This window comes from Nanorana parkeri, unplaced genomic scaffold (genome assembly GCF_000935625.1).
Source record: "Nanorana parkeri isolate BGI_ZX_2015 unplaced genomic scaffold, ASM93562v1 scaffold45, whole genome shotgun sequence".
Classification (NCBI taxonomy): Eukaryota; Metazoa; Chordata; class Amphibia; order Anura; family Dicroglossidae; genus Nanorana; species Nanorana parkeri.
Window position 1 is genome coordinate 914938 of NW_017306313.1, and position 16333 is coordinate 931270.

The 16333-nt window shown below is 39.9% G+C and overlaps 1 protein-coding gene across 2 annotated transcripts in view; it reads right to left on the minus strand.

Annotated features, from left to right (window-relative positions):
- The window catches only part of NAV3 (neuron navigator 3), a 269901-nt gene that overhangs the window by 126313 nt on the left and 127255 nt on the right, over window positions 1-16333 (minus strand). For both annotated transcript variants that reach the window (XM_018572850.1, XM_018572842.1), the window contains exon 9: window positions 16006-16118. In XM_018572850.1, coding sequence (XP_018428352.1) covers window positions 16006-16118 — 113 coding nt within the window. The remainder of the gene's footprint in view (window positions 1-16005; window positions 16119-16333) is intronic.

The following is a 16333-nucleotide window of genomic DNA, read 5'->3' on the forward strand; positions in this document are numbered from 1 at the left end:
GGGGGGAGGAGTCCGGTGACGTCGATGTCCGTGACGTCACCGGATCTCCGACGGAAGACCCGGAAGCCGGCGGAGAGGTGAGTACAGATTAAATTAACGATCAACAGTGGATTCGGCACCCCTACTTAGAACGTGACCAGCGTACGTAGAGCCCGCTGACTCGAGTCAGAGCCCGCTGACTTTTTAAAAAAGTGACACCAGAGCAAGCTGACTCGAGTATAAGCCGAGGGGGGCACTTTTCACCCAAAAAAATGGGCTGAAAATCTCGGCTTATACTCGAGTATATACGGTATCTATATATATCTATATATATATAAAAAGTACCATTTAATCTCATTATTTAAAAATAACATTATTTAGTGTATAGTACCATAATAATTACCTAAATCTGTCTTAGTAGTAGTAGCTTCATGTAATCCCCTATACTGCAGAACCTAGACTCAACATTCTTACAACAGGAAAAACACAGGGGTGACCTCACCAGCATGCTTCTGCCCTTTCCATGTCCTATCAGCTAGCTGTCGTTGGATCCTTGACTAGACTGTACCACTGGACAGCACTGGAGATCAGACAACTAGCTATTCTGTACGGCATCGCTTCCTGGATCACCAATGTGACCGAATATATTAACAAATCTTTTGATAGCTAATGTCTTCCCACATAGTTGTTTATAAAGCTGTCTGCATGGAGCTTAGGCCTAAATTAAACCTTTGAAGGTATCAAGCAAACTTTTGCTGAATTTCAGACACATCAGCAGTAATCATATCACATAAATAAAATGAATACATTAGAAAAAGGATATAAAAAGATGTGAAAAGGCTACCAAGTATTGGCACAAGTAATTACTGCAGCAGGCGTCCATCAGCAAGCATATTTACACGGACAGCTGACAGAGCAAGAATCATTCAGGAACCCGGCCAGCTGCAATTAGCCAGCAACTGTCGCTTATTTGAATAGGAAGACACAGCATACCCTCATTTACACTGTGGCTTTAGTCTCTACAAAAAAGGCAAAGTGGTGTGTGCCACACATCAGAATAACAATTACCAGTCACAAGCATCTACCTATAGGCAGTGACACAGGCGGCACATGACAGCTTACAGTCACAGTGTTATAAACACTCATGTCATCAATACTAGCTACACACATTTTTTTTAGCTGTATTGATATAGTGATATGTTAAAAGCCAGATTCAAGTTCTAACACTCTAATACTATAGTGATTACATCATGGAAAATGTGCTAATAAAAAAAATAAATGCAATATAAATTATATCACTACAAAAAACATAAAACCCTAACTAAACAGAAAGATAAGAGGAATGTAAAAATGTATGGCTATGAAAAAGAAAAAGATGAACTGTATTTTGGCGCTATGTTCTGTAGCAGCCAATCAGGGTTTACCTTTCATTTTCTGGCAAAAAAAAACAAGTTCTGATTGGTTGCTGTTAGACTTGGCTCTATTATTGTGCTTGCTTGCTTGCTTTTGTTTTCATAAATCAGTTTTTATCTCTATGAAATTGAGAAAGATTTTCTCAAGATCCTCTTACAAATTAAAAACATACTAGTAGGCCATTTGACTTGCAAAAACTGCCCATTTTATATCATAGCGGTAGGCACATTAAAAGGCCCTTTTATCTTTGGACAGATTAGGGAGCAGTTAGAGCCTGTGTTGCTGTTTCTGGTAGGGACAAATTTCCGTTCCTGTCCCAAAGACACAACAGGAAGTGAAAGGAGATCCCCTTCTGTACAGTTGTCACTGGATTCCCCCATTGGAAGATTTCACCTCTATTCCTGTCTTGGTGACGGTTAAATTTTGAATTTCCCATTACTTTCTGTAACAGAAATAATGATTACCAATCACCAGGACAAATAAACAGGGTGAAGTTCCCACTGAGGGTACAGGCAGGAATAACAACCTGAGTAAGGGTCTAAACCTCTCACGCTTTATACAAAACAATTTGACTAGAGATACACTTTAAAGCAAAACTCCAGGCAGATATTAAACTAACATAATTCATGTGATTGTATGTTTATTTAAAAAATGGTGTGTTTTATAAAAGGTATTTGACTTGATTTCACCCTTTTCTAATTCCCTGAACAGCAGCCTCAGACTGGAAGATGGAGAGGCAATACTTGGGGGCCAATCGGGTGTCTTGCATTCATGTGCTGATGAGGAGCATGGTACCAGAAGGAAAGAGCACAGAGACAACCCCATCAGTCTGCTCCTTCACTGTCCAATTATAGGTTGCGGGCAGAGATGTTAATTAGCTGTGTTGCTTAACTGCAACAGAAAATGTGTGAAAGCCGTGTGTCAGGGCTGTGTTAAACAAATAGAAAACCCTTCTTAAAGCAGGCCTTTACCTATATCTTTAAAGTAACAACAAACAGACCTGTAAAAATGTTTAGTAATGACAATCTAAAAACACATCCTTCTAGATAATTGCCGGCTTTGTATTCTTTGCAAAGCTTATTTCTCTTTTATTTCCCAGTCTTCTGGCAGTGGCCATGGTTACCAAGGGCAGATTACTAGCTCTTTTACTTCCTGGATATCTGGCACGTGTGACTAGACATATGACTATGGCATGTGACCATGCACATCATCTCAGGGAAATAAAATGCTTTCCCTGAGATCTCATGAGCTTACAGATGAGATTTCCCAGCAATGCTCTGCCCTAGCGGGCACGCATGGACAGGAAAGACCCGTGAAATGCAAACACCCATTACCGGGTGTTTCACATATAGACGATCGGCGGCTCTATAGCCTGCCGATCGTCTATATGTGCTCGTTTTTTCATCCCCCCCGTCTGCTGTCGCCCCCTCCTGTCCCCTCACCTTTCAATCCCGGGATCCGCTGCCCCATCTGCGGCCTTGGACCGGCTTGGAGGGCGTCATGAGGAAGAGGACGGGAGATTAGCTCCTTGCTGATCTCCCTCCGGGCACTAAAGCGTCGCCTGGGGCAACATTTGGGTATTATTGTTTTTGAGGTTTCGCGCGCGCACGCAATTTTAAGGCTTGACATGCTTGGTGTCTTTTTACCCGACGTGACCCCGTCTTTTATATTTTACCAAAAAATTGGCTAATAATAAATGTTGTATCATTTAATACAGGGGAAACAGTTTTTTTTTGTAAAATTTCGGTAATTTTTCCTTAATATAGTAAAGAATAAAAACCCCAGTGGTGAATAAATAGTAAATAAATAAAAAGAAAGCTCTATCTGTCCCCAAAAAATGGTATAAAATTAATTTCAGTACAGCGTTGCATGACGGAATAAATGTCAGTCAAAGTACCGCAGAGCTGAATACTGAAAAATGGCTTGGATGGGAAGAGGGTTTAATACCGCGGATGTCAACTGGTTAAATTTGGCAGGCAGCTGCAGCAGCCTATCGCTGCCCTGTCCTCACTGCCCTCCTCCTCAACCCAGAACTTCAGGGAAGCAGTGTGATCATCTGGGAGCCGGCAGCTGTGAACACGGATGGAAGGTAAGTGTTTGCAGCTGGGGGCGTGTAAAGGTACTGTAGCATTTTTTTACCGTAATGCAGAGAATGCATTAAAGGATAACTATGAGGTGAGTGCTTTTCACTCACCTCATAGTTCTAGCCGACCTGTGACAATGAGACTGTCACAGGTCGGCTCAGTACTGTAGATCGGGAGGTGAGCAAACACATACCGGCGTTCGCTCACCTCTCGATCCTGTCATGGCTCTCTGCCGTGACAGGGGAGGGGCTGGATTCCCCCCTCCCAGCTCCGATCCACCAACGCTGACTAGCAGTACGGACGGGGGTGGGTACAGCTGGCTCTGCCTATCTAGAGGATAGGCAGCTGGGCGGATCCAGACATAATTGTCGGGATCCACTTCAGCTGCGGCGTCTCAGTGTACCGCGAGTGTAGCTCGCGGTATACTGAGCTTAGGGTGATGGGAGGACGCTAATTTGTGTCCTCCCGTTACTCTAAGGAGAACTATGGGGAAAAGCCTTAACCCCATAGTTCTCCTTCAAGGTAAAAAATGCTAAGCCTTTAGCATTACTTTAAGTTCAGCTTTAAGTTGAAAGCTACTTTGCTGAGAGGCACCATTGTAAATGGTTTGGTGTTCTTTGTAAAGCAGTGCAGAATATATCGATGCTGGTTAAATGAGAGAAATAACTAAAATAAATTCCAGTGAACCAATCATATTTTACCTTTAATGCAAGCAGAACACACAGACTTTCTGATCCCTTGCTCTTACTTGCTACACTGGTCCTATTGCTCTTTTTTTGTTAACAAATCACACTTCAGTCATACAAAGCCAAGAAAAGCAGTGTACATTGTGTAATTCTATACTGCCAAAGCTAGTACAAGCGCAGTTAAAACAAAACCACCAAGCAAATATGACATCACAAATATGGAAAAGTCTGAAAAACTCCAAACAGCACCATACTGACAAAGCTGAATCTAATGGATTACTTCAAACTACAGTAATTGAAATGATGTGTAACTCTGTCTCATCATCAGATGCTAGCAAGGAAATGTGAATCTATAAATCGAACTGAGGGCAAACAGGAGAGTTTCCCATAGCAACCAACCAAGTGTTTTACATTCTTTTTCTCATGCTTAAACATAAACAATGAAAGCTATTACATGCGCAGCTAGCCCACATCGCTCTAGCCCAAGGGTGGCCAACTCTGGCCCTTCAGCTGTGCTTTAACTACAAATCACAACATGCCTCTGCCTCTGGAAGTCATGCCTGCAACTGTCAGTCTTGCATTGCCTCATGGGACTTATAGTTTCACAACAGCTGGGGGAACTGGAGTTGCCTACTCCTGCTCTAGCCTCATAAATTGCGTCCACAATTTTAAATATGGCACCACTGTAACGGTAACTCACCAAGAAACTCACAATACAATGCCTGCTCCAGATCAGCTAACATGGTCACAATGACTTCCTCATCCAAATGAGCAGTTCCTTCTCGCTGGCAATTTTCCTCATCTTCCTCTGACCAGCTTTTGCGCATATCCCCAAAGGTATTGCTGTGCTGGTCATCCAGTAGCTGCGGGCAAGCTGCAACTGAAAATGCCAGTAGATCCTGACTTCCCGTAAAGTGATAGGAAGATCGCCTGTTTGACGGCACATTGTAGTTGGGTGCCATGTGTTCAGTTTCCCAAGATGCAGCAGGAACTAGAGAGTGCACAGATTGAGAGAAGATCCTTGAGAGGCAGGTAGTAGCCTCAACTTTCTTTTCCCGATTATGGAAGTGGATTTGTGAGCTGGAGGTTTCTTCATGCCAGCTTGCTTCATAAGAGAAGAGCATGCTATTTTCTGTGCTTCCACTGATAAATGACAGATTTGTCATAGACTTTTGTTTCCTGAGACAAGCATCTCTTATCACATCCTTCTTCTTGACAAGTGGCAATTCAGTCGGGCGTTGCATCTTTCACAATGTTTTATCGCTCCTCAGACATAATCATAATCATGTGGGAGAGCAAATGAAGGCTGCACGCTATACATGTGTGCTATATTGTGCAGTGCCCATCACTGCACCATAACTGCAGAGGTAATCCTAATGCTGTTACAAATCCTTTAGAGATGCATTTAAAGCATGCTGCTTCAATAGAGGAGTCCAACCCCGAAATAAAATCCATTTGTCTCTTCCCATCTCGCAGCCAAAGGAATCCAAGGGAATTATCATTTTCAAAAGATCCCAATTTAAAGGAAAAAACTGTCCCATTCACCTTGTGCAGTCTCCTCTTTCTGCAAACGACTCCTGGAAACACAGATCCTCACCACTTTATCTGACACAGTGCTGCAAGTACAGCAACGTCAGAGCTGTGTAGAAGTAAAGCTCAGCTCTGTGCAAGTCGCCTGCTAACATTTTAGTATTCAACCTGCATTCCGAGATCTGACTCTTCCCATGCACTGCAGTATACGCTGCTAGCTGCCATGGCAGCGGACAGCCTCCTGATTACACCGAGATGTTGTCCACAGCCCAATGCGACAGGTCGTCTGCTGGCAGGTTAAAGTTCAGTCATTGTGACGAAGCTTTGCATATCAAATAAAGATTTCATTCAGCACATTAAATATATGTAATCGCACTGCAACATTTAAAAGCACATGTATGCTATAGTTTTTTTTGTTTTATAAATCCTTTTTGTTTGCTTACTAAAATATATATACATTTTGAAAGTTAAACTCCATGTTTGGACCCTGGCAATAAAGGGAAAATCACTAATGCTACCTATGTGTTTATATTTTATTTAGGCTTATAATTTGTTTTCGTCTGTTTTATAACTCATAAATCTGTATCTGAAATGTGTTGTGATTCTTCAGTCTGTGTGGTTGTGTCTTCAGTCTGTGTGGTTGTGTCTTCAGTCTGTGTGGTTGTGGTCAACATATCAACCATCCCCTGCATACACTGTTTTCACTAGTGGCTGCTGTGAGCTGTACTGTGTGTAACCGGTGGTCCAATTCACACAATATACTTTTTTTTACTTGAAGCTTATTTCCAGAAACATGAACTACCCCGGCATGTACCCTTGCATATGTCCAGGGCAGTTTTGTAAAGGCATTTTACTTTTTCTGATCCCACTCCCCCGACAGTTGGCACTAACCTCTCTCCCCTACGTTCCTGCTTGAGGACTGTCCCTTGGCATCCTCACAGGGGAATGGGCCCTGCATTACAGAGGAGAACATCAGTGGGCAATCCAACTGCTGGTGACCCCTCTTTGAGCCTGCAACAGTTAAGTAAAAGTCCATTACACAGGTGTGATAGACTAAAACAAGCATTTAACCATAGCAGAGCATGTGGTAGCCCCACAGCAAGGTTAGTTTTCCTGGAAATAGGCTTTAATGAGTAGAAGCAAACACTACCATCCAATCATGTGCAAACAAAAATCAGTTTTTTTTATTCACCTTGCACAATTGGGTATTTAGAGTGAACACATTTTCACTTTATGTACTAAGCTAAATGAAAATTCACTTTCCTATTACTCTAGTTAATCAACCCCAATGTCTTATTTAACATTTGACATGTACTTGTTTTGTTGTGTTTTGGTGCATTTTGCATACTGTATGCTTTAACACACAAGAATTTTACTACTGCCATTTATTGCATGTGAATAATAGCATATGCAAAATGTACCAAAAAAGTATTTAAGTGCACATGCCAATATACAGTATAATAAAAAATAAATATCCTGTGAAAACCTTTAATCCCCCAAAAATGATCAGCTGCTGTATAAATATCTTTTTGAGAAAATCTTAATCAAAATACATTTACTTCATTTTTATTGGCGAGTGCTGTATTTTGATTACAATATGTTTTAATATGTTAATTTTCAAACACACAGTGGTGTCAATGTGATCTGTCAGTTACAAGAAAGGCCGCGTGATTTCAGCAGCTAAGGGTACCTAAAATAAAAGTTATACATACAAGCCAAAGTTCTCATGAATCAAAATAGTTTGCAACATGATAAAACGTTGTTTTAGCTTTTGATGGTTAAGTTGCAGGATTACAACTTGCTTTTTTTTCTCATCACCAACCATAAGGCTGCAATTTCTAGAAAAAGTACTGTACAGTATATGTAAACACAATCATTAAACTGTGAAATAAGCTTAAACATGTTAATGTCATTTTAAAAGTAATGTTCAATACTTTTAAATTTGCAGCTTTCATTTAAATACTATCTGGTGATCCTATCATAAGGGTCCTAGTTATGGTGCTTCTGGTTATAGAGCGAAAACATTATGCCCCCTACTGCCGTGTCATACAGCCTTCCAATGGAAACTTTAAGTAGCTACATCAACATACATTGCACAGGCATGGTCCACTCTTGTCACCATCTGGAAAGTGCCTTAAGAACTGCCATGAAGCCATTGTTGGAATGTAGGCATGTAGTGGCTGCGGAGAGACTGCAGGAGATTAGCAGCACTGAGATGCAACAAAGGATGGTGAAAAAGAGTGAATGCAAGAATCCTCTTTTTTTTAAATGACAATTGATATGATAGTGCTTTGTCATTCAGTTAGAGCTTTCATCTACTTTAAAGTAGAATTCAAGTCTCCTTTTTTTTTTGCATAGATCTACTGCTAGAAAGCAGTAGACATATGCCACAGCATTAAAAAAAAAAAAAGAGTGGCCAAATAACAAATACTTACCTTCGCAAGCTCCCAGCTGTAGAACACAGATCCCAACCACCGCGCAGGAGGATAATGTGGGTAGGCGCATGCCCAGTCCATATCACCGGTGGGGAGAAGGAGAGACTCAGTGGAAGTCAATGCATGCAGCCATGAACATGCACACCGGACAGACACCGTGGGACAGGAAGATACAGCAGTCTGCGCTGGATCAGAGACAGGCACCAGCGCTGGAAGGACTGCTGGAAACGAGTGAAAGGCAGAACATGATGATCGCATCAAGAAGCATCACATAAGGTAAGTATTAAAAGCAGAATTAGAATGGGAAAAAAGAACCTGCCTTTGTCACTTTAAGCTAATTTTGGCCATAGTAAGTTTTCCTATTCATTATGTGAAATCCTATTTGGAAATGAATGGCAATGTAAACTACAATGATGTTCAGTAATCTATAGCAAACTAAGTATTCATTTTAATACAGCACAGCATTAGGATAATTAAAGAGAACTGCAATTTGCCTGCTAATTATTTTATTTGTATAAAAATGTATATAATTATGAAAAAATCCTCCATGTCTTATATATCAGTTTAAATACATTCCAGCACCCTGGACAGTTAACTTTAAGAATCAGAAAGCACAGCAGTGCCCTAGTAGTACAATATTTAATAATCCCTGTAACATTTATGTTCCCTATAGCATCTGCACAGTCCAAAAATAAATGTTGTGCTGAGGCGGAGAGGTTCAGTGTAGTGTCACTGCCGCGGGCAAAGCAATTACATCACCAACTTGGAGCTCTGAAGAGCCCCAGACTGCACAATGTTGAAACAATTTCACAGAATATAACTCTTCTCTGTCATGTAGAATCAGCCTGCTAAATAATAATTAGCTGGGTAATTACTAATCACCTAACAAAGGTGTTTTACAGAAGCAATTATGTTGTTTTTTTTATAAGGAAAAAATAGCTGGTAAGAAAAACTGCTTTATAGCTCCAGGAAAATAAAAAAAAAACATTTCTTCCAGCTGAATCATTAAAGATTAAATAAATGTATTTTTGCATTTAGCTGACAAGCTGAATGTAAGCTGAATATGCCTTGATATTAGTGTTGTCTATTTGTCTGCACAGCACTGCTCAGAATGAGAAAAGGAGGGCAGCACTTAAAGTACATAGTTTTCTTATGCCATAGTTATATTTATTTTATTACTTTACTTTTTTTGTAGAAATATTTTGCAGCCACATGACCTAAAAGCCTTCTTTTGTACACTCTCTCCTGATAGCGGGGGGAATGCATCACTTTACAAAGCAGGTGGGTATTCTGTTTCATCACACACAGATGGAAAGTACATTCCCCTGCTGTGTATGCTGCATTATAATTATTATTATTATTATTATTATTATTATACAGCATTTATATAGCACCAACAGTTTGCAATATAATGAAGACATCACAGTTACAATACAAATCAAGACAAGATGGTAAGGAGGAGCCTGCCATGAGAGCTTACAGTCTAATGTCCAATTGACATGAAGTTCCTTTTGGTGATCTATGCTCCAATGGAATGAAGCTTTAGCTATCAGTCAAGAAATCAGAGCCAGTCAGAGGGACATGGCTGCTAATATGACCTTGGGTGGTACAGGTACGCCGTACATAAACATGGCATTCTGTATCTAAAAAGTGAAAGCAGGCATCCGCAAACTGACTACATCAGCGTGGGTCTGCTACCACATTTGGTGTGGTTAGAATGAAACACATGGAAGGAAAACTGGCAGGATCACCAGGTATTTGGGAGGAACTGAAGAAATGAAAAAGTAACAGGCAATTTTTATCTTATATAACATTCAATTGTTGGAAATACAGCAGCAAATGCTGATATGTACTGATTGTATTACTGACATTCTGATGTGTACTAATAATGTCTTTTGAGCTGTAAATGGCGCTGTAGTGCAATGTTAGTCTTTATATGCATGCTCTATATCTATGATATACAGAAAATTCTGCATGCTTGTATAATGCTGTATTCTTATGTAATGTCCTTCTAAGCAAGTAAACCTAATTTTATAATTCCTCAAGATCTCAGTGCTTCAACCGAACAGATAACCTAAAGGTTATGGGCCCAGGCACTAAACAGAACACTGCAAGTTAACAAGAGCGGCATCCAAGCTACTGAAAGATGGCAAGCTGTGAAGTTTGCAATTGCAAAGCTCAACAATACCAACTACCAGCTATAGACGTTCAAGCTGGAAATGCTGCTAAGCAAAGACGACATGTGGCAAGTACTGAATATAGACAGAGCTAGTAATGGACCCACGGAGAAATGGGACAAGAAGAACAGACAAGCAAAAGCAATTAGAAGTCTGCTAGTGGAAGACGACTTGCTCATCCACACAAGAAAAGAACATACAGCTAAAGGTATGTGGACTGCATTACAAAAACTGCATGAGCGTAAAAACCTAAACAGTAAACTATATCTGCTATGCAAGCCAGAGGCTAGAAAAAGGGAAGGAAATGTGTGAACATGTGAATGCCATGCTAGAAATCACAGAACAACTGCATGCACTTGGAGAGGAAATTAAAGATAACCACGTGGTAGCATTACTGCTATGCAGCCTTCCAGAGTCATACAGTGCTCTTATTAACACTCTAGAAACCAGAGCTGAGCAGGAACTAACACTAGAACACACCAAAGGAAAATTAAATCGACGAATATGACAGAAGGGAAGAAAGTATGCACAATGAAGAAAACGAGTAAGCCCTTAAGGTGCATGAGAGCACAAAGCAAAACAAAGCAAGCACAGCGTGTTTTTACTGTAAAAAGAATGGTCACCTGAGAAAGGACTGTTCAGTCTGGAAAGCAGAGTAGAGAAAGTGAGGGGCACCTTAAAGAGAAAGAGTTAAGGCAGCTACTAAGTAAAATGCAGGCACATCACGGAGCGCTACCTTTAAAGTGATTTAGAACAGTATACCACGCAGATGGTGTATTGATTCAGACACAACGGGGTTGATTTACTAACCTTATAAACACGCCACAAACAAGTATACACCTCTGTAGTGTGTTCCCTCCCAGCATGATCTATTGGTGGAATCTAGACAAGTCACACGACTAGTGATGAGACCTTTTTCACAGAAATTGATTTAAGTGCAAAGGACAAAGTCTTCCTAGCAAATGGGAAAAGTATTACCACAGAAGGTAACGGTCAAGGATTCTAGAACTGCATCACACAGTTAGTGGACAAGCAGAGTAGCCTCATGAAAAATTTACTGTATGTCCCAGATCTTGAAGGAAGCATTCTATCAGTGAAAACCCATGCTAATAACAGTAGCTAATAAGGAAAACTAGATGAACAGCTATACAGACTCATCACCACAAAAAACAAGTCAAGACAGCCACTCATAATCCACACAGCAGTAGTATCCCTCTATGGCACAGACCACTAGGGCACCGGAACCCAAAGCCATAAAGGACATTATAAAGGGAGGATTATCAGAAGATATAACCGTACTGCCCTGCCAAATGCTCATGACATGCAAATGCTGTATGGAAGCAAAGGCCACACATACCCCACTTCCAAAGGTCACCTAAAGAAAGACCAACCACCCAATGGAGCTCATACACAGCGATGTGTGCGGACCAATAAAAACTCCCATATCAGGCGGGAACAGATATCTACTGACTTTCATTGATGATTATTCCAGGTGCACAACAACTTATCTGATGAAGCACAAGAATGAAACATCAGAAAAACTTCAAGAATTTGTAGCCATGTCCAGCAACAAGTTCCAATGGAAACCAGAAAGTATACACACCGACAGCGGAGGGGAATACATCAGTGGATGTGGAATCATACCTGAAGAACCAAGGTATAGTACACCAGACCACCACATCATACACTCCTGTACAAAATGGTGTAGCAGAACGGAAAAATTGCACTCTTATAGAAATGGCCAGATGCATGCTGTCAGACGCCAACCTACCCAAGAAGTACTGGGGAGAAGCAGTCATGACTGCAACATACATACAGAACAGACTACCTTCAAAGCAGTTAAAAGTACCCCATTTGAAATGAGCCATGGATCAAAGTCTAACCTAGGGCACATCAGAACATTTGTATGTAAAGATTACGCAAATATTCCAAACGAGAAGCAATCCAAATTGGAGAACACAGCAATTGAAGATATTCTGGTGGGCTACAGCGAACAATATAAGGGATATAGAATCCTCCACCCAAAGACTGACAAAGTAACAATAAGTTGCAGCGTTTATTCCAATTAGAACTCATCATCAGAAACAATGATCCCAGTAAATTGTGAAGTGAATTCGCCCAGTAAACCATCAAAGAAAACTGAGCAAAGTGAAGCTGCACAGGAATCAGAACAAGAAGTGGAACTCAAAATGGATAATTCAAATTCCACATAAAATTCTGCTGAAAAACCTGAAATTAGAAGATCCACTTGAGTAACAAAGGGAATACCACCCTGCAAGCTGTGATATACTGCTAAGACACATAGCATACTCAAACCAACATCGTGGGAAGACAGAAAAATTACCAAAACGCACAGCCAATCAACGGAGAAAAGCAGCAAAAGAAGAAATAAGATCACTCCAAGAAAATAAAACCTGGACATTTATCAGAAGAAATGAAGAAATGACTACGGATACACTCACCAAGCCATTGCCAAAGGATCGTTACAGTTTCCTTCGAGAGAAGCTAAACGTCAAATAGCAATGCATATGTGGTAGAGAAGGGGTGTTGGAAATACAGCAGCATATGATGATATGTACTGATTGTATTACTGACATTCTAAAGTGTACTGATAATTTGTCTTTTGAGCTGTAGATGGCGCTGTAGTGCAATGTTAGTCTTTATATGCATGCTCTATATCTATGATATACAGAAAGTTCTGTATGCTGTATTCTGATGTAATGTCCTTCTAAGCAAGTAAAGCTTATTTCAGCATTCCTCAAGATCTCAGTGCTTCATCTAAACACATAACCAACATAAATTACAGATGCATATATGCATTAACATTTTTGAGGGATAACATACACTGTAACCACCTCCTGTCCATTGGCCATACCGAAACAGGCAGACAGGAGCCTTGTAGATGCAGGTGGGCATTTTTAAACGTCCCTCCCCGCCCCTACAAACGAGCGGCTTCTCCACTGCACATTTAGTCCTGCTTGCACAAAGCAGGGCTAAATGTACAAAACAACTACCCGTCCGGAACCCGGAACTTCATGTCCTGGGCGTCGGGCAATATGTATTCCACACCCCTGCTGCCCCTCTGCTCCCTGCCGCCCCCCGAGGCCGGGCCTCGTTTTGCCTTGTGGGAAACCCGGCCCTGCGTACAGCTGCTTTCCCTTCCTTAATATTTTTTACATTGTTTTTAAGACATATACGAAATTTTATTTTGTATAAATAGCATCAAGATAAATGCATGACATTACAGTGTATGCAGAAGTCAAATATGTATTCATCCTGAACTATCACTGTAGATGTACTATTAGTGGATATTATTATTAGGAGATGTTTACACTGTGTGTGTGTTTCCTTAAGATTTGAAATTATTGGATTGTTTATTGTGAAACCTCAATAAAAAATATGTAACACAAATTATCAAGAAATACTTTCCTAAGACACTCCCATTATGAAAAGTTCTGTTAAAGCTATAGGCACTCCTGCAATTTTGTGTAAAGCTTTATATGAAACGGAGTGTTAATTTCATGGATTTTATCTTTTCTTGAAGGCAGATACATAATATAAGCTTAACTTTCCCAGTATGATATTTAAAATGTGCAAATACCAAGTTGATCTTCAAACATCCAATACTAATTTTAAAGTAACATTTAGATACTGTGCGTCTGCCATCTGTTTCTGTTTTGTTGGCAGTTCAAGAAAGCACATGTTCCCAAGTTGGACTTGGAAATTTGATTAGCATTTTAGACGAATATAAAAATAAATAAATATTATGAGATCAGAAATTGGCATGATATTTTCACACATGTAAAAGTCTTTAACGAAGCAGAGACTTACTTAGTGTGTCTTTGTCACAAATAAATATCTGGTATGATTTGTGATTAAAAAAAAGATTAATGGATTTCGAGAGGAATTTAATTTTTTAAATAAATATCCTGTTTAAATGTGATATTCCTGTTTTTAATTGAGACACACTGTCCTGATTATAGTAAGGTAACAGTAATTTCAAGGAAGAACTTAACCCATATCTTCAAAATAACAACAAAGGCACCTTTAGAAATGTTTACTAATGGCAATCTACAAACACATGCTTCTGGATAATTGCAGGCTTTTTATTCTTTGCATACCTCATTTCACTTTTCTTTCCCAGTCTTCTGACAGTGGCCATTTTAACTAAGGGCAGGTTACTAGATCTCCCTTTACTTTCTGCAACTCTAGCACATGTGACCATGTACATCATCTCAAGGGAGGAATGCCTTTCTCTGAGATCTCGTGAGATTACAGATGAGATTTCCCAGCAATGCTCTGCTGATATAACCTTCCCAGGATGCAATGCTTGGGCATATTACATCATTTGTGCCAAAGTGGACCAGCAAGTGGAAATAAAATAAATTGTAAGTAAAATAAATCTATGTTTGTTTAACTAATGAATGTAAGATAATTTCATAGCAACATGCAGAGCTGTAAGCTGATGTAATTTTTAGTCAAAGGGGGTAAAGGTCCACTTTAATGAATAAAGATGACACGCAAATACATATTTTGCTTTTAGAAGGGCAGGTTAAAAGCCTTAAACATCATAGCAAGCAACATCCAAAAAATGTTAAAAATAAGGCCAGTGACACAAATCTGCTATTTCCTATTTCACCTGCTGGTAGCATTGTGTTTCAAAGGCCAGCAGCTGGTGTCTTCCTGCTGCTTGTACTTCTCTTTATCCACAACTGTATCTGACGTCTAGAGGGATACATAACTCCATATTTCCAACAGTCAGATGCCTCAGCAGTTTACCTGTTTCTCAGCCTGTATCCTTTGCAGAGGTAGATTCCCATACCTTTACATGCACAAAACATACCCATATTATAACAATAGCAATTTTAAACAAACCATTTTCTTGTTTTATTGGTCTTAAGTTTGCTTAGAATTTAGATACAATTCCTAAAATGATGACAATATTTCTGCACCACCATGTCACAAAAAAATGTGTAGCCAATATCTATGCAGGGAAAAGTACAGTAAAGGCTCTTCACCTTTACTGTACTTCTTAATAAATATGGCATTGATCATTTGTGTTGCTTTGACTTCCTGTTCAGCCTGCACCCTGCCTTGATTGTTTTCAGTTCAGTCTTACCCATGTACTGATGACCCTTTTTCATAGTAAACACTTATATTGTACAAATTCAAGTCCCACTTAACTTAACGTAGTTACCAGAACAGAACTTTCAGCAGAAGAGGCAAGTATTTGCATACCACATTTTATTCTCAACGCAAGTGAAGCACGGTAGGGACTTTGTCATGGGAAAAAACTACTGCAAGTTAGAGATGCTTGCACATACCTTCAGCAGCCCCCCAAACCTTCTTATGCCAGGCAAATGCTCAACTGTTCTGAGGCAAACCTACTGTATTTACTGAAAGTGCCAAAAACGTGCCTGTCCTTACTTGCATCCCATGCATTTCTATTGAATAATGGGACAATCAGAATGTTTGGGGTTGGGGCTTAGCCATAAGCTTTGACACTACCTAGAAGTATCTGATCCTTGGCAGGGATACTGATCAGATGGGAGCTTTTGGGAGCCTGCTGCAAGTATGTGCTGGCATTTCTATTTGCAGTTTTTTCTTAATCTCATGACGTATTTAACAGTGTAAGTCAGTTGAAAAGTTAATCCACCACTGTGTGAGAGCAAAGGTTCCATGTGTTAGTTGATCTACTTACCAGAAATCTCCTCCAGGCACTGTTTGGCTGTCTTACTGTATAAATCACATTTTGTTGGACTAGTGCAGCAATCAGCATGTGGTACAGAATGGGTCTCGCTTTCTGAGAGTGTTCTGAAAAGAAGATAAATGTATCTTTCTCTTTAATCACAGGTTTATATAATAATGTTACAAAATCAATCTGCATATTAATGAATTTATTAAAATTGTCTTTCATCCAGTTAACTTAGAAGACCCATCCATTGGTGGTTGCATTAAATCAAAACAAGAGCACATATCTGAAACAATGTTTTCATAAATAATGCAGAAGGGAAGTCATGCTGTCAGAA